Source organism: Oncorhynchus mykiss, chromosome 22, assembly GCF_057628025.1.
Source record: "Oncorhynchus mykiss isolate SJ-2025 chromosome 22, ASM5762802v1, whole genome shotgun sequence".
NCBI classification, from domain to species: Eukaryota; Metazoa; Chordata; class Actinopteri; order Salmoniformes; family Salmonidae; genus Oncorhynchus; species Oncorhynchus mykiss.
Genome location: NC_143043.1, coordinates 39200412 through 39221109, shown reverse-complemented (window position 1 = coordinate 39221109; position 20698 = coordinate 39200412). Strand labels below are relative to the sequence as shown.

General features: G+C 42.9%; 1 protein-coding gene across 4 annotated transcripts in view; it reads left to right on the top strand.

Moving 5' to 3' along the window:
• LOC110502093 (zinc finger protein Helios-like) overlaps window positions 1–19991 on the top strand; it is a 36481-nt gene extending 16490 nt beyond the window's left edge. For 2 of the 4 annotated variants that reach the window (XM_036959165.2, XM_090216040.1), the window contains 6 exons: window positions 2606–2713; window positions 5465–5653; window positions 7287–7454; window positions 12423–12560; window positions 13023–13154; window positions 14434–19991. In XM_036959165.2, coding sequence (XP_036815060.1) covers window positions 2606–2713; window positions 5465–5653; window positions 7287–7454; window positions 12423–12560; window positions 13023–13154; window positions 14434–15296 — 1598 coding nt within the window. In that variant the 3' untranslated portion in view covers window positions 15297–19991. The remainder of the gene's footprint in view (window positions 1–2605; window positions 2714–5464; window positions 5654–7286; window positions 7455–12422; window positions 12561–13022; window positions 13155–14433) is intronic. The other 2 variants (XM_090216041.1, XM_036959166.2) reach the window with 1 other exon arrangement.
• Window positions 19992–20698: the final 707 nt, after the last annotated feature.

Sequence of the window (20698 nt, the reverse complement as noted above, 5' to 3'; positions counted from 1 at the left end):
TTATACACAGGCAGTTAGAAAAGCCAAGGCTAGCTTTTTCAAGCAGAAATTTGCTTCTTCCAACACTAACTCAAAAAAGTTCTGGGACACTGTAAAGTCCATGGAGAATAAGAACACCTCCTCCCAGCTGCCCACTGCACTGAAGATAGGAAACACTGTCACCACTGATAAATCCACCATAATTGAAAATTTCAATAAGCATTTTTCTACTGCTGGCCATGCTTTCCACCTGGCTACTCCTACCCCTGTCAACAGCACTGCACCCCCAACAGCAACTCGCCCAAGCCTTCCCCATTTCTCCTTCTCCCAAATCCATTCAGCTGATGTTCTGAAAGAGCTGCAAAATCTGGACCCCTACAAATCAGCCGGGCTAGACAATCTGGACCCTTTCTTTCTAAAATTATCTGCCGAAATTGTTGCCACCCCTATTACTAGCCTGTTCAACCTCTCTTTCGTGTCGTCTGAGATTCCCAAAGATTGGAAAGCAGCTGCGGTCATCCCCCTCTTCAAAGGGGGGGACACTCTTGACCCAAACTGCTACAGACCTATATCTATCCTACCATGCCTTTCTAAGGTCTTCGAAAGCCAAGTCAACAAACAGATTACCGACCATTTTGAATCTCACCATACCTTCTCTGCTATGCAATCTGGTTTCAGAGCTGGTCATGGGTGCACCTCAGCCACGCTCAAGGTCCGAAACGATATCTTAACCGCCATCGATAAGAAACATTACTGTGCAGCCGTATTCATTGATCTGGCCAAGGCTTTCGACTCTGTCAATCACCACATCCTCATCGGCAGACTCAACAGCCTTGGTTTCTCAAATGATTGCCTCGCCTGGTCCACCAACTACTTCTCTGATAGAGTTCAGTGTGTCAAATCGGAGGGTCTGTTGTCCGGACCTCTGGCAGTCTCTATGGGGGTGCCACAGGGTTCAATTCTTGGACCGACTCTCTTCTCTGTATACATCAATGAGGTCTTGCTGCTGGTGAGTCTCTGATCCACCTCTACGAAGACGACACCATTCTGTATACTTCCGGCCCTTCTTTGGACACTGTGTTAACAACCCTCCAGGCAAGCTTCAATGCCATACAACTCTCCTTCCGTGGCCTCCAATTGCTCTTAAATACAAGTAAAACTAAATGCATGCTCTTCAACCGATCGCTACCTGCACCTACCCGCCTGTCCAACATCACTACTCTGGACGGCTCTGACTTAGAATACGTGGACAACTACAAATACTTAGGTGTCTGGTTAGACTGTAAACTCTCCTTCCAGACCCATATCAAACATCTCCAATCCAAAGTTAAATCTAGAATTGGCTTCCTATTTCGCAACAAAGCATCCTTCACTCATGCTGCCAAACATACCCTTGTAAAACTGACCATCCTACCAATCCTCGACTTTGGCGATGTAATTTACAAAATAGCCTCCAATACCCTACTCAACAAATTGGATGCAGTCTATCACAGTGCAATCCGTTTTGTCACCAAAGCCCCATATACTACCCACCATTGCGACCTGTACGCTCTCGTTGGCTGGCCCTCGCTTCATACTCGTCGCCAAACCCACTGGCTCCATGTCATCTACAAGACCCTGCTAGGTAAAGTCCCCCCTTATCTCAGCTCGCTGGTCACCATAGCATCTCCCACCTGTAGCACACGCTCCAGCAGGTATATCTCTCTAGTCACCCCCAAAACCAATTCTTTCTTTGGCCGCCTCTCTTTCCAGTTCTCTGCTGCCAATGACTGGAACGAACTACAAAAATCTCTGAAACTGGAAACACTTATCTCCCTCACTAGCTTTAAGCACCAACTGTCAGAGCAGCTCACAGATTACTGCACCTGTACATAGCCCACCTATAATTTAGCCCTATCAACTACCTCTTTCCCAACTGTATTTAATTAATTTATTTATTTTGCTCCTTTGCACCCCATTATTTTTATTTCTACTTTGCACATTCTTCCATTGCAAAACTACCATTCCAGTGTTTTACTTGCTATATTGTATTTACCTTGCCACCAAGGCCTTTTTTGCCTTTACCTCCCTTCTCACCTCATTTGCTCACATTGTATATAGACTTGTTTATACTTTATTATTGACTGTATGTTTGTTTTACTCCATGTGTAACTCTGTGTTGTTGTATCTGTCGAACTGCTTTGCTTTATCTTGGCCAGGTCGCAATTGTAAATGAGAACTTGTTCTCAACTTGCCTACCTGGTTAAATAAAGGTAAAATAAATAAATAAATAAATCATACAAATAGCCATATTGACACTGGCCTCCTGGCCTAGTTTGCTAAATGATTTCCTCTTAACATAAGTGAAACAAAGTTTAAGATTATCCCCAGGTAATCAGGTGTTTTGTCACTATTTTGGCAAGGTGTGATTGCTTCAACTGACACCTATCAAAAGCAATGTGTGTGAGTGTGTGTGTGTGTGTGTGTGTGTGTGTGTGTGTGTGTGTGTGTGTGTGTGTGTGTGTGTGTGTGTGTGTGTATGTTATGCTGTTTGTACAGATGGAGTTGTATGCTTATGTGTGCTATGCAATGCAATGCAATGCAGAGCGATGTTCCCAGCTCTCTTGTCTGTCTGTCTGTCTCCCAGGTAACGGAGACTGCCCTCCCAGGAAGACAGAGAACTCTAGAATGTTGGTGGACCTGTCGGCAAACACACCCAATGGACAGCAGCTCCAGCATCCTAATTCACCCACTGGTGAGTGGTTGCTGAACATATACGTGCACACAAACACACACACGTATGTATGGATGCAGAGAGGAACATACACACGTGCACACACCCACACTCAAGAGGATTGTGTGTGTTAAGAGAAACAGTTTATCTTATCAATGCATGTCTTATCTGAAGGGTCTTGCATAGTTCCCTTCCCCTAAATGAACAGAAACAGGAAGAGCTGAGGGTGCTATTCACCATGTGGTAGCTGAAGCAGAAAAGGGAAGCTGTTTCCCGCAGCATCCCCCACTACTAGTACCCTGGTCCCAGATCTGTTTATGTTGGCTTGCCAACTCCTATGGTCATTAATAGTTAATAGGAGTCTGCAAGACCCCACAAACAGATTTGGGGTTCAGGCTAAAGTGTTAAAGAGGGAGATAGCTCTCACAGACTACAGTGTTAAAGAGGGGGATCGTTCTCACTGACACAGCCTGTGTCATCCTGACCCGGAAGTTGCCTAACACCACTCAGCTTCGCCACCATTGTTGTAACACAACACTGACTGACGCTGAATTTCTCGTGAAATTGACCAGTTGTGTCACTGTACAAAACTACAGAACATGTTTGCTATATGTTTACATTTCAAACTATTAGTAAGGTAGAGCATTTTAAATGCTTTTCTCGTTGACTTCAGCTAAATGCCTCGACAGCGCCACTAGCAAAACTATGAGGGTAATGTCAATTACAGTATGAGGGGAATGTAAACTATGTGGGTGATGTAAACTATGAGGTGTTCAAGACACAGAAAGCTATGGGTTGGACAGGCACCCAAGCTCAGATTTGCTTATGATGGCACTCTTCTATTAGCTTGGATACCTAGTTTCTCCTCCTTGGTAACATGACCCATGCTTTGGGAGTTTCTTTCTTTATATTTTATTCATCTGAGTTCTATGATACACTGTTGTCACAGCAACCATCTCAAGTACAGCCAGCTGCGACAGCAAAGTGCAGGGCTCGTCATTTTATATATCCCATCTCCCGTACCCCTCGTCTGGGAGGAAAATATGAAAACCAATAGAGCTCGTCTCGATCTGCTAGTTCCGTGTTGCCAGGAGACAGTTCTGGATGATAACCTCAATGTCATGCTGTTAGTAAAACAGGGGCTCCTTCAGGTCAGACAGGGATACAGATAGAAGGGGGAATATTGCTAAAGAAAAGACTGCCATGTTGTTTCAGAGATTGTCATGTCATTGATGACAATAGCAGGAGTCCTGAATTCTATGTGTCCTATGTTGTGAGAAAGATGGATGACATCAACCCTATAGCAATCACCACAGTGGACATTGTTGTCATCCCTAAAGCAATCACCCCACACACTCCCTTGTGTTTATGGAGTCTATGAGCCTAAGGGAACATGGGTATGAGATGGATATAGGTGTGAGAGGTTTGGGGCTATTGCTTTGTCTCCTTGCGTACACACCCTGTGATCATGGTCAGTCACAAATCACAAACAGCCGTGTCTAAAGGATTGCAAGGAGTCACCTTCTGCTCATGTTCAATCATAAAGGTCCCTGTAGCCTATGTTCAATCATAAAGGTCCCTGTTGCCTATGTTCAATCATAAAGGTCCCTGTAGCCTATGTTCAATCATAAAGGTCCCTGTAGCCTATGTTCAATCATAAAGGTCCCTGTAGCCTATGTTCAATCATAAAGGTCCCTGTAGCCTATGTTCAATCATAAAGGTCCCTGTAGCCTATGTTCAATCATAAAGGTCCCTGTAGCCTATGTTCAATCATAAAGGTCCCTGTAGCCTATGTTCAATCATAAAGGTCCCTGTAGCCTATGTTCAATCATAAAGGTCTCTGTAGCCTATGTTCAATCTTAAAGGTCCCTGTAGCCTATGTTCAACCTTAAAGGTCCCTATATTCAAACAAATGCATTGTATGGGAGTGTACAATCTCTGGATCTCTGAATATTATTCTGTGGCTACGTTTGTGTGTGTGTGTGTGTGTGTGTGTGTGTGTGTGTGTGTGTGTGTGTGTGTGTGTGTGTGTGTTGTCAGTCACAGATACTAGGAGTCTTGTGGCAGTAGAAAACCAGCAGAGGCCTTCCTGCCTTTAGTCAGTCAGTCAGTCAGTCAGCACCCCCCCCCCCCCCCTCCCCCACATCCCATCCAGCCAGTCTCTAACCCAGCATCAGTCAAGTGGAAAACCTCAGGGGCTGCGGCAGCACCTGTTTAGGCTAAGCTAGGACATTCCCCTCCCCCTCGTCCTTCCTCTTTCATCTTCTTCCTCCCTCCCTCATCTCCCCAGGGACTGACTGGAACTAGACAAGCCTGTTTCTCATCTCTTCCCCAATAACGTTCAGAGCATGTCACATCACTACACACAGTCCATTTCTGGGAGTAACCAAGTGTATCTTTACATAACATGTTAACTATGTGCATTCCAGGAATTTCAGGTTTAAAAATAGCACTTGTAGTTGCTTACAATTAAAATAGTGTAATTGTTAGTCAGATGTGGAGAGTCTCTGTCTCAGGGGGTTTAGCATAAACTTTCCTAATACTGTGAGTATCATTATATCACTTGTTTCGCCAGGGGAAATGATATGCAGATCGTATGAACTTATTCCTATCAATGGACTTAGTCAAAGAGAAAGAGATTTACAAGATGTACAATCCCAACCTTCAGTTCCCACACCTATTGAGAACAAGGATCACCCACAACAATAATCTAATGTAATTAGCCAAAAAGCATCAAACAATAACTTGATTGGTCATACTGGTCTCTTCTAGAAAACACAATCAAACAGGAAGATGAGACAGAAGATGAAGGGGACAGGAGGACCACAGCAGAGGACATGGGCCAAAGCGGGGAAGAGGGATTGGGTTTGGAGGAGCCCATGATTGACAGCCCAAACAACCTACAGGATGGGGTCCCCGGGTCAGAAGGGTCATGTGACCCAGGAACTCAGCTGCCCAATGGTAAATGTTTCTCTAAAGTTGTTTCCCCTTATGTCCCTTCTATAGTATATAGCCCAAACCTTATGTACGCTATATTGAACACCAATGACCCAATACTCTCTGATGTATCTGAGGATTGTCAATGTTTTACCATTAACGTCTAGCAAACTGCAAAAACCTATTAGTTATAGACGTATAATACAAAATGGCAGATAATGGATACTTCACATTGTGGCTCAGTATGAGATATGTAATTTACAGACTAATGCAATTGTACGTCACTTATCCTATGTTTGAAGAAAATTATAATGCTTGAGTCAGAAATGGCTTTTTTTTTGTGTCATTGGGTGTGGAGGTGAAAAGCTTTGCTGTGTTCTAGAAGACAATAGTTGAGCCTTGGAATCATTCTCAGGGAAAACATCCCAGGAATCTTCCTCAACCTGTTCCCTAGCCCTTAACTGACGCTATTACTGTGCCTCGGTCGTCACAGATTTAGGATCAGATTTTCAATTGTTGGGCTGCAGATCAAGAGCGGATCATCATTATGATGATGATGATGATGATGATGAGTGCTGTAGTCTAGTTGTGAACCAGGAAAACTATGTACATAGAGACATACAAACACACACTCACCGATGGTAAAACTGGGCACTAAACGGATGCAGCACGTTTAGCAATGCAAGACTATAAGACACAATGTAAGACTCTCTAAACCATCTTCCATCTGAAGACACTTTGACAGCAACGCTTAACATAATACTTTTAACTTAGACATATGGGTGTGTGTGTGTGCATGTGTGTATGTTTGTCCCTCCTATAACCATACATTGGGTCTGGTTAGGGACGGAAACATTGTAGTTATGTACCTACTGTACTGTGTGGTGATAGAAAGAGAGAAAGCTGTAGTAGAGACCCAGAGCGAATAGGAACAGAGCTAACACCTCATCTCACCACACTCTATTTCTGGAGATATAAATATCTCTGTCGTTACTACAGTAAGATCTAGTTCAAATGTATCAATAGTACACAGTGCACATCAGAAACCACACAGCAGTTTGTTTTTCTCTGCACTGAAAATCCTCCTTGAAGTAATATTGGCAACGTTTGTTAGTCTCAGCTAGGGTTTGTTTAATTGAGGCTGAGGACGAGGTTAGCAATTGACGAGTTTAGGGTTTGTTCACCTCCACAGTCCAGCCATGTACAGGTCCTGTGTAGCTGGTAGAGCATGGCACTTGCAACGCCAGGGTTGTGGGTTTGATTCTCGTGGGGGACTGGTACGAAAAAAAAGAAAATTATGAAAATCTATTTATTCTACTGTAAGTTTCTCTGGATAAGAGTGTCTGCTAAATGACGTACATGTTTTACCAGTGAAATGTGTTGATTGTTGTTGAGTCGCTGTGAACCTCAATTTCTGTCTTAAGTTCGTTCGGTCCAAAATCCCAGTGAAAAGTGTGGCAACTCAAGACTAGGTTGCTGAGTTTCTGTGGTTATTGTGTGTTGCTGATCTGGCACTACGTTAAAGTGGGACTGTGAGTGAAGCGAGCTTGCACTTCCTGTGCCCATTTCAGCTGATAGGCCGCTCCAGTGTAACACTTCCTGAGCCCATTTCAGCTGATAGGCCGTTCCAGTGTAACACTTCCTGTGGCCCTCTCAGGTGATAGGCCGTTCCAGTGTAACCAGTGTGGTGTGTCGTTCACTCAGAAGGGCAACCTGTTGAGACACATTAAGCTGCACACGGGGGAGAAGCCCTTCAAATGCCCCTTCTGTAGCTACGCCTGCCGCCGTCGTGACGCACTCACAGGCCACCTACGCACACACTCAGGTCAGCCTCTCTGCCGCCTCTCTTCTTCCTTCTTCTTCCTCCTCATCCTCCTCATCTCTGGGACTCCTTTATTCACCTATTCCGTCTATATTGAGTCATGCTTGCTTTAACTTTTTTTATTACTGTGGTTACTACTGAGTATCATATCCTGGTTTCAATAAATTCTCAACTTGTCAAATAGTTGATGCTATAGAACAGGCTATAGAACAGGTCTGTCTCGAAGCAACTAAAAGCATGATCTCGTCTGACTTGTGTCTAAGTTTGTGTGAGACAGATTAGCAACAGTCCCCACAGATATCATTGTTTCTCATTGTTGGATGGATGCATCTCTCTGAAGCTTTGTTTGCAGACAGACAAGGGCTGTGGTTAGGCACCCAGGACATGATGTTCCTTTCATTCCTATAACCTGCTCACGTCTAGTCTCCTCAGAAAGGAACTCTCGGTTCTCTGTAGATATATGGGGAGACTAAAGAAACGCTGTGCTGTGTTGCTCTAACTGTAACTCACTGTCCTAGCTCTGCATCAAAGACCCCTCTCTCTCTGTGGTCTCCACTGCCGTGTCTTTTTGAGACAACAGTACGCCGCCACCTCTAGTGTTGTCCTCCTAGAAGTACTCACATGCAGCTACCAAGAACCAGAGGGTCTTTCTCTCGGTCTCTTGTCTGTCTTTCTCTGTCTCTTTCATTCTCTTTTGACCTTTTTCTAATTTTCACATCCTGTTTTTTAGGCTAAACTCATTCTTCACTCTCCTCCAGTCAGTGTAGGCAGCAAATTAATGTGTAGTAAGTAGTAGTGCTGTATGAATCCCCTTTCGCCCCTCAGCCTACCTACTATATGAATCCCCTTTCACCCCTCAGCCTACCTACTATATGAATCCCCTCTGCCCCTCAGCCTAACTACTATATGAATCCCCTTTCACCCCTCAGCCTACCTACTATATAAATCCCCTCTGCCCTTCAGCCTACCTACTATATGAATCCCCTCTGCCCCTCAGCCTACCTACTATATAAATCCCCTCTGCCCCTCAGCCTACCTACTATATGAATCCCCTCTGCCCCTCAGCCTACCTACTATATGAATCCCCTCTGCCCCTCAGCCTAACTACTATATGAATCCCCTTTCACCCCTCAGCCTACCTACTATATAAATCCCCTCTGCCCCTCAGCCTACCTACTATATGAATCCCCTCTGGCCCTCAGCCTACCTACTATATAAATCCCCTCTGCCCCTCAGCCTACCTACTATATGAATCCCCTCTGCCCCTCAGCCTAACTACTATATGAATCCCCTTTCACCCCTCAGCCTACCTACTATATAAATCCCCTCTGCCCCTCAGCCTACCTACTATATGAATCCCCTTTCACCCCTCAGCCTACCTACTATATGAATCCCCTTTCTCCCCTCAGCCTAACTACTATATGAATCCCCTTTCACCCCTCAGCCTACCTACTATATGAATCCCCTTTCACCCCTCAGCCTACCTACTATATGAATCCCCTTTCACCCCTCAGCCTACCTACTATATGAATCCCCTTTCACCCCTCAGCCTACCTACTATATGAATCCCCTTTCACCCCTCAGCCTACCTACTATATGAATCCCCTTTCGCCCCTCAGCCTAACTACTATATGAATCCCCTTTCACCCCTCAGCCTACCTACTATATGAATCCCCTTTCACCCCTCAGCCTACCTACTATATGAATCCCCTTTCACCCTTCAGCCTACCTACTATATGAATCCCCTTTCACCCCTCAGCCTACCTACTATATGAATCCCCTTTCACCCCTCAGCCTACCTACTATAGAAATCCCCTCTGCCCCTCAGCCTACCTACTATATGAATCCCCTCTGCCCCTCAGCCTACCTACTATATGAATCCCCTTTCACCCCTCAGCCTACCTACTATATGAATCCCCTCTGCCCCTCAGCCTAACTACTATATGAATCCCCTTTCACCCCTCAGCCTACCTACTATATAAATCCCCTCTGCCCCTCAGCCTACCTACTATATGAATCCCCTCTGCCCCTCAGCCTACCTACTATATAAATCCCCTCTGCCCCTCAGCCTACCTACTATATGAATCCCCTCTGCCCCTCAGCCTACCTACTATATGAATCCCCTCTGCCCCTCAGCCTAACTACTATATGAATCCCCTTTCACCCCTCAGCCTACCTACTATATAAATCCCCTCTGCCCCTCAGCCTACCTACTATATGAATCCCCTCTGCCCCTCAGCCTACCTACTATATAAATCCCCTCTGCCCCTCAGCCTACCTACTATATGAATCCCCTCTGCCCCTCAGCCTAACTACTATATGAATCCCCTTTCACCCCTCAGCCTACCTACTATATAAATCCCCTCTGCCCCTCAGCCTACCTACTATATAAATCCCCTCTGCCCCTCAGCCTACCTACTACACAACCTGAGCGCTGAATGGAATGTTAGGCACTCTTCTGTGGCATACGGAGTAGGTTCGCATGCCGTTCTCTTATGTACAAGGCTGTAGTTGAAAGGGCTCTTCTCCCTTCTCCTCTCTCTCTCTCTGTTCCTCCCTGCCCCCTGGGAGACACATGACACAGTGCCAGGAAACAGGTGAAGAGATTGAGAGGGGAAAGAGACAGAGGCAGAGAAACAGAGAGAGACAGTGACAATGTATTGTACAATCAAAATCAAATCAAATTAAATTCTATTAGTCACATACACATGGTTAGCAGATGTTAATGCGAGTGTAGGGAAATGCTTGTGCTTTTAGTACAGACAATGCAGTAATATCTTACAAATAATGTAACAAATTCACAACAACTACCTTATACACACAAATGTAAAGGGATGAATAAGGATATGTACATAGAAATATATGGATGAGCGATGGCCGTGCGGCGCAGGCAAGATGCAGTAGATGGTATAGAATAGAATACAGTATATATACATATGAGATGAGTAATGTAGGATATGTAGACATTATTAAAGTGTTGTTTTTTAAAGTGACTAGTGATACCTTTATTAAGTCCATGTATTAAAGTGGCCAGTGATTTAAGTCTGTATGTTGGCAGCAGCCTCTCTATGTTAGTCTCTCGGTCCCAGTTTAGATGCACCTGTACTGACCTCGCCTTCTGGATGATAGCAGGGTGAACAGGCGGTGGCTCGGGTGGTTGTTGTCCTTGATGATCTTTTTGGCCTTCCTGTGACATTGGGTGCTGTAGGTGTCACAGATTGGCACTGCATGGATTGTGTTGTACAGTATCTGAACCCATCACAAACACATTGTTGAATGGCAATATGAAATCATTCCTAGAATTGCTGTGCAAATGTGTAGTGTGCATGTGATTGGTTGTTCTTGGAGATGTTTTAGATGCTACATGGAGAGCTATGGGGTCACTCATTTTTGACATTACATGAGACAATAAAAGGTTTCTGAGACAAGAAACAATAGGTTCCTGTTTGTCACCCAAATAGATGCAGCCGACTGAGTCTAAAGGCTGAGAGCGCTGAGGCTATTTGCATGTTCAAGAATAGCTGCTGAAAGCGGGATTTTGGTGATACATCCAACATCTGCAAAAGGCCACGTGGGGGAGGTTGTGTAAATGAGGTGTGTGTGTGTGTGTGTGTGTTGCCTATTCCAACATGAAAGTGTAACTGCCCATTGCGGCTGGCAGCTGGCGACAGTTCGCAGGTGCTTTGGCCTAGATCATTGGAGCAGACAGACAGTTCAGGGTGTTTTTCCATTACCATGACATTATATTACTTAAGTTGGTAGAACATTGGATTCTTATAATGCCAGGGTAGTGGGTTTGATTCCCTAGACCGCCCATACGTTAAATGTATGCGCGCGTGACTGTAAGTCGCTTTAGATAAAAGTATCTTAGTTATCAGACTGAAACATGTTATTCCCACAGTCACAGGTCAGGTAGTTTCTAGTGACATAGTCACCTCTGCTATACATTTTATCACGTGAACTGCTCCTGTTTTGGGCCAGAGTCTGGGTCACTGGTGGGTGTTGTCTGGACCGCCAACTCATTGTGAATTTATTCATTCATTCATTAATGAGTAATTAATTCATGAGTGAACGAATGAAGTAGAATTCATAAATTAATGAGGAAAGATTGGAAGGAAGGGAGGAAGGATTGAAGGAAGGAAGGAAGGATCAACGGATGGATCTTCTCTGTGGGAAAGCTAGGTGAGGTTTTGGCCTGTCTCACCAGCATAAACCCCATCTAAATGGAACTGGCAGCATGAATACTTCTCACCTCCAGCTGCTGAGGAGAAACACATGCGTTCTTTAGGTGTAACGTTGGAGTTATTTTCCTCCCACTAAGGGATGCAGAACGTATTGACTGACTCTGTACTGGGCCTACAGGCCCTTTGAATTATGCAACATAGTAGTAAACTAGTATTTGGCGCCTGGAAGAGTTGTAACAGTTGTTCCTTGGTGTATGAAAGGGACAAGTCTGTATTGGAGAGTCTGGTTTGTGTGAGGGATCCTACTAGCTGTGGAGCATAATTCCTCCATAGCGCATCATAGCCCTCCTCTATTTTCTGTCTTCTCCATGGGCTCTGTTTGTTTACTACAACCTCCTACAGCAGTGTTTCTCAACTCCAGACCTCCAGGACCCCCAACAGCACACATTTTTGTTTTAGCCCCGGACCAACTCACCTGATTGAACTCATTGAGGGCTTGATGATTAGTTGACAAGTTGAATCAGGTGTGCTTGTCTCGGGCTACAACCAAAAGGTGCACTATTGGGCGTACTCGAAGACTGGAGTTGGGAACACTGTCCTAGAAAGTTCACATAGACTCTGTTCTCCACAGGTTCTATGCGTCTACTACAACCTCCTAGAGAGTTCACATACTGTAGATTTGCATCACCACAAAATTGCTTTGGACCATGCCCACTCTCTCTCTCTGTCCATCCATCTGTCTATTAAAATAGTATTTTGTTATTTTGATATAATTTCTCTCGTTTAGTGGGCAAACCACACAAGTGCAACTACTGTGGGCGGAGCTACAAACAGAGGATTTCATTGGAGGAGCATAAAGAGCGTTGCCATAACTACCTTCAGAGTGTTGCCATGGATCCCACTTCCATCACCGGACCTTATCCAGGTGAGTGTCAATGTCCTGCTCTGGTACAGAGACGTGCTATATGGTACAGCACTGTTGATGGTATAGATGTGGAAACGTCTGCTTTGTTTGTCACTTTTCTGCACCTTGCACTTTCTCTTTTTATAAATGATCATTCAATCATGAAGTTCAATTGAAGACCAATTGTATTTCTCTGCCTCCTTATTGTAGAGTAAGCGCGAGTACCCTGTAAACTCTACTTAGTTATTTGACATTCATACACCAGCCACCTACTACCTACAAGCCTTGGTGCAGACTTTCATTCTGCTTTTCCACACACACACACACACACACACACACACACACACACACACACACACACACACACACACACACACACACACACACACACACACACACACACACACACACACACACACACACACACACACACACACACACACACACACACACTCCTCACACACACACTCCTCTGACCCCTAGGTGAGGTCCCTAAAGAGCAGAGGCCCCTGGCTGAGGCTGTTGCCAGGGCACCCTTCGACCGCCCACCAGTCATCGAGAGACTGCAGAGTAACATGGGGAAGAGGAAGAGCACCACCCCACAAAAGTTTGTGGGTAAGAATCATTACATCACTTCCTGTAATGGGGAGCACAATGATGTGTTGACCCCAAGGATCACTAACTCACAATTACTCATATAAGCTTATATAACTATTGTATTTAAAAGACAATACATCATTTCATTTTTCTTTACAATAACTATTTGAAATATTTCAGTGTTTGATAATGATTCATTTGTTATTAAAGGTAGACTCAGCAAAATTACGTTAACACGAGCAGCACCGGAGATATTGAGATGAGTGAGATGCAACACTTCGCTCTCACACAGTCACACACAGTGTCTGTGCATGCACATGGGTGCTTCATGCTGTTCACAGTGTGGTGGCCAGGCCACCAAAACAGCTGAGAAGTTCAGCCTCTCACTTCAACACTCTTAGTTGTTACAGAAATTGACCCACCATATTGTTTACGTGTTGCATCTACCTCATATCACTGAGTATTTTGTGGGGTATTTAGTTAATTCCATTTTTTGATTGAATTTTACCTGTTAGGTTAAATTCAGTTTACAGTTTCGATTTTTTATGTTCAGTTTGACCGAACTGTTACAGGATGAGTTTACGCATGCAAAAAAGGGAATTGCATGCCTGGGCAGAGGTTTAGCAACAAAAATATTACCTTGATTTAACGGTAGAAATGAACACACTAATCACAGATTTCAGCCTTTTGTTCGATTGTTTCAGATTTCAGATCCATTGGTCTTATTCACTGTATTTCTACATTCAATTACAATAAATACTTATCATCAAAAACATTATTTTTCTTTGTATTACGAAACAGTTGTAAACATTTAGTGGGCATATTAGCGTTGAACACAATTATTTTGTTTGTGAGGTATAATTCACTGCACTATTAGATAGAGCAAGACACAGAGAGCGGATGAGAGAGACGAGGGCATGTTTTTCACTCTGTGGTTTGTTACACCTGTATCTCTGCCATAGCTCTTATCGAGAGAGGGGCAAAACAGCTCACCGCATCCCTGTTCTGGAGGGGTTAAACAGTGCATTCAGATAGATGGGGATTTCCACTATTAAACACAAAACCTCTGAGATAATGCAATACGAAAAACAAGAAAATAATGCTTAGCTTCTCAAAAGGGAAAAGGTTCAACTTTGACAGGCACTCATATTCATATACCACAATATATATTTACACTTGTATGTATAGTATACTAGTTGTCGCTAAACATGGTTTCAAGAGGTGTCATTCAACCAGACACTTTCTCCATACATATGTGAGTTTCATTGTGGTAATATGTATTCTGTGCTCTGTGCAGGTGAGAAGATGATGCGTTACAGTTACCCAGAGCTGAGCTATGACATGAGTCTGAAGTATGAGAAGGAGGCAGAGCTGATGCAGGCTCACATGATGGACCAGGCTATCAACAACGCCATCTCTTACCTGGGCTCTGACTCCCTGAGACCCCTGGTCCACCACCCCCATCCGCACGGTCCACACGGTCCACACCCATCCCTCTCAATGGCTGAGGTGGTAAACATGGGCAACCCCCTCTTCCACCACGTCTACCCCCTGGAACCAGGGCCAGGTCACCGTATGGACCGACCAAGCAGCCGGGACGCCCCACCTCATCCTTCACCTCTGCACCCTCCTCTTCCTGACTTTACTCCCTCCTCCAACGGGCCCATCGCCCTCACCAGACCCAAGCAGCACCACCTCCAAGGTACCAGAGAGGAGAGAGAGTGTCCTAGCAACAGTGGGCTGAACTCGGCCGAATCTGCACGGAGCAGCCCACAGGAGAGGCTGGGTTACCACAGGAACCACCGAAACAACCCCCACCCCCGACCCAGGTCCAGACCCAGCCCAGCCAATGGCGGGAGAGAGGAGGGGCAAGGTGGGGCTGAGGTGGGTGGGGTGGGGTTGACAGCGGAGGTGGCCCGGGGAGAGGCGGCAGAGACGAGTCGGGACGGGGTGCGTGTGTTTGGGCGAGAAGGCCGGGAGGTGAGGGTGTTCCAGTGTGAGCACTGCTGTGTTCTCTTCCTGGACCACGTTATGTACACCATCCACATGGGCTGTCATGGTTACAGGGACCCGCTGGAGTGCAACATCTGTGGCCACCACAGTAAGGACCGCTACGAGTTCTCATCTCACATCGTCCGCGGGGAACACACCTTCCAATAGAGGGCTGGACAAGACAGTAGCCGTCCCTCCCCATCCCCACACCAGGACTGTGATGTTGAACTAACTGTGTGTGATCAATGCAGCGAACCAAGGCAGAGAAAACTAACTAACATTTGCTGCAGCATAATGATACTGACTATATAATTCCAAACAAATATATGAAGGTCTGGGCCAAATACACATTTTCAATTTTTAAGGTGTTTTGAAGATTTTAAAGTTGAGATATGCATCTGAAGTGAGGGATTTCTTTGTGTGGGAAAAAGAGGACAAAGAATAAGTACACCTATTCAGTTTTGTTGTGGTCAGTCTCTGAGATTGTCAAAGAGCAACTAATACTGTGAGTAGTTATATTATAGTTTTATAAGTCGTTTCACTGTCCTTGTCTTGCATACTGTATTGTTGCACTTGTTTGCTGCAACACAGACTGCCATGGAAGAGCTCAACTTGTCAAGGGGGCTTTCCCTGACTCCACCACCCAAACCATTTCATGCAATACACATCTTCTCTGTCTTATGTCAAAAGCCTTGCTAACTGCAAACTGCTCAGACGTGTTGTCACACCAGCCACATTAGAGAGGGAGAGAGAGAAGAGCGAGTGAGAGAGAGAGAGAGAACAAGAAAGAGAGAAAGAAAGAAAATAAAAGAGAAAGAGAGAGAGACTTACTCAGACATTGATTTACTTTTCCAGACATTGTATACAAATTTGTTATTAAAGTTTTGTTCATTACACTAGCTAACTATCTGCTTTCCTTAGAACAGTTCCACAACACTTCACAGAGGAAAGGAAAAGCACTGCACTGCAACCTGCCTCCCTAAACCTGTTCTTGCACTAGAAGCCTGATGCCTTGAGGGATGTGGAGGAATGGATGAGGCACTCCCAGGTTCAATAGCAACTTCACATATCTTTCTCGCAGCTTGCCTTTACTCCACTCATGTGTCTTTAGTGAACAGGCTGCTTTCTGCAGATTACATGTCAGCGCATGTACTCCACTGTACTCCAGGGTTGGGATCAAAACCATTTCAATTCAGTCAATGAAAAAAAGCAATGAGGAAAATTGGCATTGGAATTTGGAATTGCAATTAACTTTTTTTGTTGATAGAATTAAAATAGAATTGATCCGAACTTTGCTGTACAGTGGATATGAATGATGTGGAAAGCATTTAGCCCAGTACAAATGGCAATGCACTTTAAACTGATACACTGCTGCTGTCAAGTAGACAGAAAGCAGTGTGGTTTAGAGTTTACTAAGAGCCTTTTTAGAAGGATAATGCCAATGAAGGAAGATGGCACTGATTTGGATCAAATATGATAATCTAGGTGCACTTGGACAAATGCATAAGACAATGTACATACTGCTCTTTAGATAACTCATATTTTGCTGGCAGAATATGTAATGTCGCTGTTGTTCTGTTTATTTTACAGCGTATACCATATTTTGAATTGACACTGTCTTTTGTCTTGATAGTCTTTGGCCACTGGAATGGCCCTATGCATATGGCCAGGAACAGTTCACTGTTCAATTCAAAACTTCTCCTCTCCTGCCTGGTCTATGTAACCTTCCTGGTCAAAGTAGCAGCTTATTTCTGTTTAGATGACAGCGACGTGGACAAATGATATATCTACTCATAGTGCAACAGACATACGGTACTTCTATTGTTACTGTAAAGTATTGGCAATAGTATCTGTTTACACTTTTTAGTTGTTGTAGTATCTCATATACTATTGTTCATTGTACACTCCCACACTGCATTATTCTTATTACATGAGCGCCCCTATTTTTGTATTTAATCACGCCTTTATCTTTGATAACATATATTTCTATAGGCGTTCTAATGCAACGGTATAGGCCTATTCTGTGTTATAATTGCCTTAAATCTATTGTATGTCTGCCTATTTTCTTTGTCTCAACAAATCCACAAACATAAAACAGCTCGCTATGAAGCAAGCATGATGCAAAGAAATCATTTTTAGAGATGTTTTTTAGAATATACAGTACCAGCCAAAAGTTTTGACACACCTACACAATTAAGGTTTTTTCTTTATTTGTACTATGTTCTACATTGTAGAATAATAGTGAAGTCATCAAAACTATGAAATAACACATATGGAATCATTTAGTAAAAAAAAAAAGTGTTAAACAAATCAGAATATATTTTATATTTGTGATTCTTCAAAGTAGCCACCCTTTGCCTTGATGACAGCTTTGCACACTCTTGACATTCTCTCAACCAACTTCAACTGGAATGCTTTTCCAACAGTCTTGAAGTAGTTCCCACATATGCTGAGCACTTGGCTACTTTTCCTTCACTGTGGTCCAACTCATCCCAAACCATCTCAATTGGGTTGAGGTCGGGTGATTGTGGAGGCCGGGTCATCTGATGCAGCACTCCATCACTCTCCTTCTTGGTCAAATAGCCCTTAAACAGCGTGGAGGTGTGTTGGGTCAAAACCAAATGATAGTCCCACTAAGCACCAACCAGATGGGATGGTATATCGCTGCAGAATGCAGAGTGTGCCTTGAATTCTAAATAAATCACCAACATTGTCACCAGCAAAGCACCCACACACCATCACACCTCTTCTTCCATGCTTCACGGTGGGAACCACACATGTGGAGATCATCTGTTCAGATACTCTGAGTCGGTTGGAACCAAAAATCTCAAATTAGGACTCATCAGACCAAAGGACAGATTTCCACCAGTCTAATGTCCATTGCTCATGTTTCTTGGCCCAAGCAAGTATCGTCTTATTATTGGTGTCCTTTAGTAGTGGTTTCTTTGGAGAAATTTGACCATGAAGGCCTGATTCACGCAGTCTCCTCTGAACACTTGATGTTGAGATGTGTCTGTTACTTGAACTCTGTGAAGTATTTATTTGGGCTGCAATTTCTGAGGCTGGTAACTCTAATGAATGTATCCTCTGCAACAGAGGTAACTCTGGGTCTTCTTTTCCTGTGGTGGTCCTCATGAGAGCCTGTTTCATCATAGCGCTTGATGGTTTTTAAGACTGCACTTTAAGAAACTTTCAGAGTTCTTGACATTTTCTGGATTGACTGACCTACATGTCCTAAAGTAATGATGTTTTTCTTTGCTCATTTGAGCTGTTTTTGCCATAATATGGACTTGGTCTTTTACCAAATAGGGCACTCTTCTGTATACCACCCTTACCGTGTCACAACACAACTGTTTGGCTCAAACACATTAAGAAGGAAAGACATTTTTAAAAATGTATGTTTAACAAGGCACACCTCTTATCCTCATGAAGCTGGCTGAGATAATGCCAAGAGTGTGCAAAGCTGTCATCTATGCAAAAGGTGGCTACTTTGAAGAATCTCAAATATCAAATATATGTAGATTTGTTTAACACTTTCTTGGTTACTACATGATTCCATACGTGTTATTTCATAGTTTTGATGTCTTGTAGAAATGTAGAAAATAGTTTTAAAAAATAAAGAAAATTCTTCAATGATTAGGAGTGTCCAAATTTCTGACTGGTACTGTATGGAAAACGTGTCATACCACCTGTAGTTACTATCTCTTACAGAAACAGTTATGCAGAGTATAAATATAACATACATTATATGTTATATTTGTCCCTGTAGATAATCTGTTTGTATTCTGTTTTATTCTCTCCTTCCAAAAGCATCGATGTGTGCAGAAATGGCTTTGGCAACTCCCCCATTGAGGATGACAGTGTCAGCACCAAGTTTAGACTTTTTAAGAAATATCTATTTAACAAAAAGTCACTGGGAAGAAAAAAATACAGATGTTTGATTTTGAATGTGAACTCGATAGTGTATAGTTAAATGTATTTTTATTTTGTTTCACCTGCAGCTTTTACTGTGTGTATATGTAGAGGCCTTAGCTCAAAGTGCTTGTTTTTGGACCTACCGCTGTTGTACGAGCCGTCTTACCTCTGTTTGTACAACCTTGTTAAAGAGTGATAAATGTAAAGTTGAAGCATCATGTGTAAATATATCTGTAGGCTATAGCCTATATATGAACTTATATGAGCCTATATGAACACAAAGAAGAAGTGATATTATTGACAGACTCCACACTCCTAGATGAAGAGCATACTTGAAGTGGAATTAGTGACGCTCCTGATTGTGCTACATTTTTATACTTACTAAAAACGGAGCTAGATTTATATTTTTCTTGGTAAATGTAAAATATGAATCGTTTTGTGAAAATGACATGCTTTTTTATTATTCTTAAGCGCAAACCAACAAAACTGGTAAAAGAGGGTTACTGTGTATTGTTGTATACATATTATATATGGTGTTTATTTTGGCACTATGAAAATGGGTTAGGAATGTGCACCTATATATTTGTTGTAATGATTATCATGTGGGGTACTCAGGTATTTGTCTTCTATGTACTTCTACTTTTGTATTTCTTAAAATACATATTGAAATACATATTTTTTTTTATAAACTAAATTTAAAAAATAATCATTTGGGATACTGCTTTCATTGATAGGTTCATCTCTGAAATTGGTAAATTTTGTGATGTTACAAATGCTACAAAATACAATACCTGAAGAGAATATTGAGGTATTACCAAAACCAATGTTGCTACTGAAGTTTGCTTCCAATATCATTGAAATGAAATGAAGATACTGTGCTGTAAATAGCTAAATATTTGTTTATGACATGAGCTTTCCACTATTAAATTATAGATTGTTTTGTATGGATGTCAAGTGTGATGAAACAAGTTATTACCAGTTTGTATGGTGAAAGATAACCGCACACAATCTATGTATCCTAACACCTTAACCCATAAGAGCCTAAGACCCATGAAGCATCAAAAAAATACAAAAACAAAATATTTGATGAAAAAAGCCTTACTGCTATTTGCCCTTACAAATGCACTGATTAACACATTTACAACATGAACATATATCTTAGAGGTATAAGAAAGATCAGGAAACATTTATATATATATATATATATATATATATACATACATACAGTGGGGCAAAAAAGTATTTAGTCAGCCACCAATTGTGCAAGTTCTCCCACTTAAAAAGATGAGAGAGGCCTGTAATTTTCATCATAGGTACACTTTAACTATGACAGACAAAATATGTTTTTTTTTTCTTCAGAAAATCACATTGTAGGATTTTTTATGAATTTATTTGCAAATTATGGTGGAAAATAAGTATTTGGTCACCTACAAACAAGCAAGATTTCTGGCTCTCACAGACCTGTAACTTCTTATTTAAGAGGCTCCTCTGTCCTCCACTCGTTACCTGTATTAATGGCACCTGTTTGAACTTGTTATCAGTATAAAAGACACCTGTCCACAACCTCAAACAGTCACACTCCAAACTCCACTATGGCCAAGACCAAAGAGCTGTCAAAGGACACCAGAAACAAAATTGTAGACCTGCACCAGGCT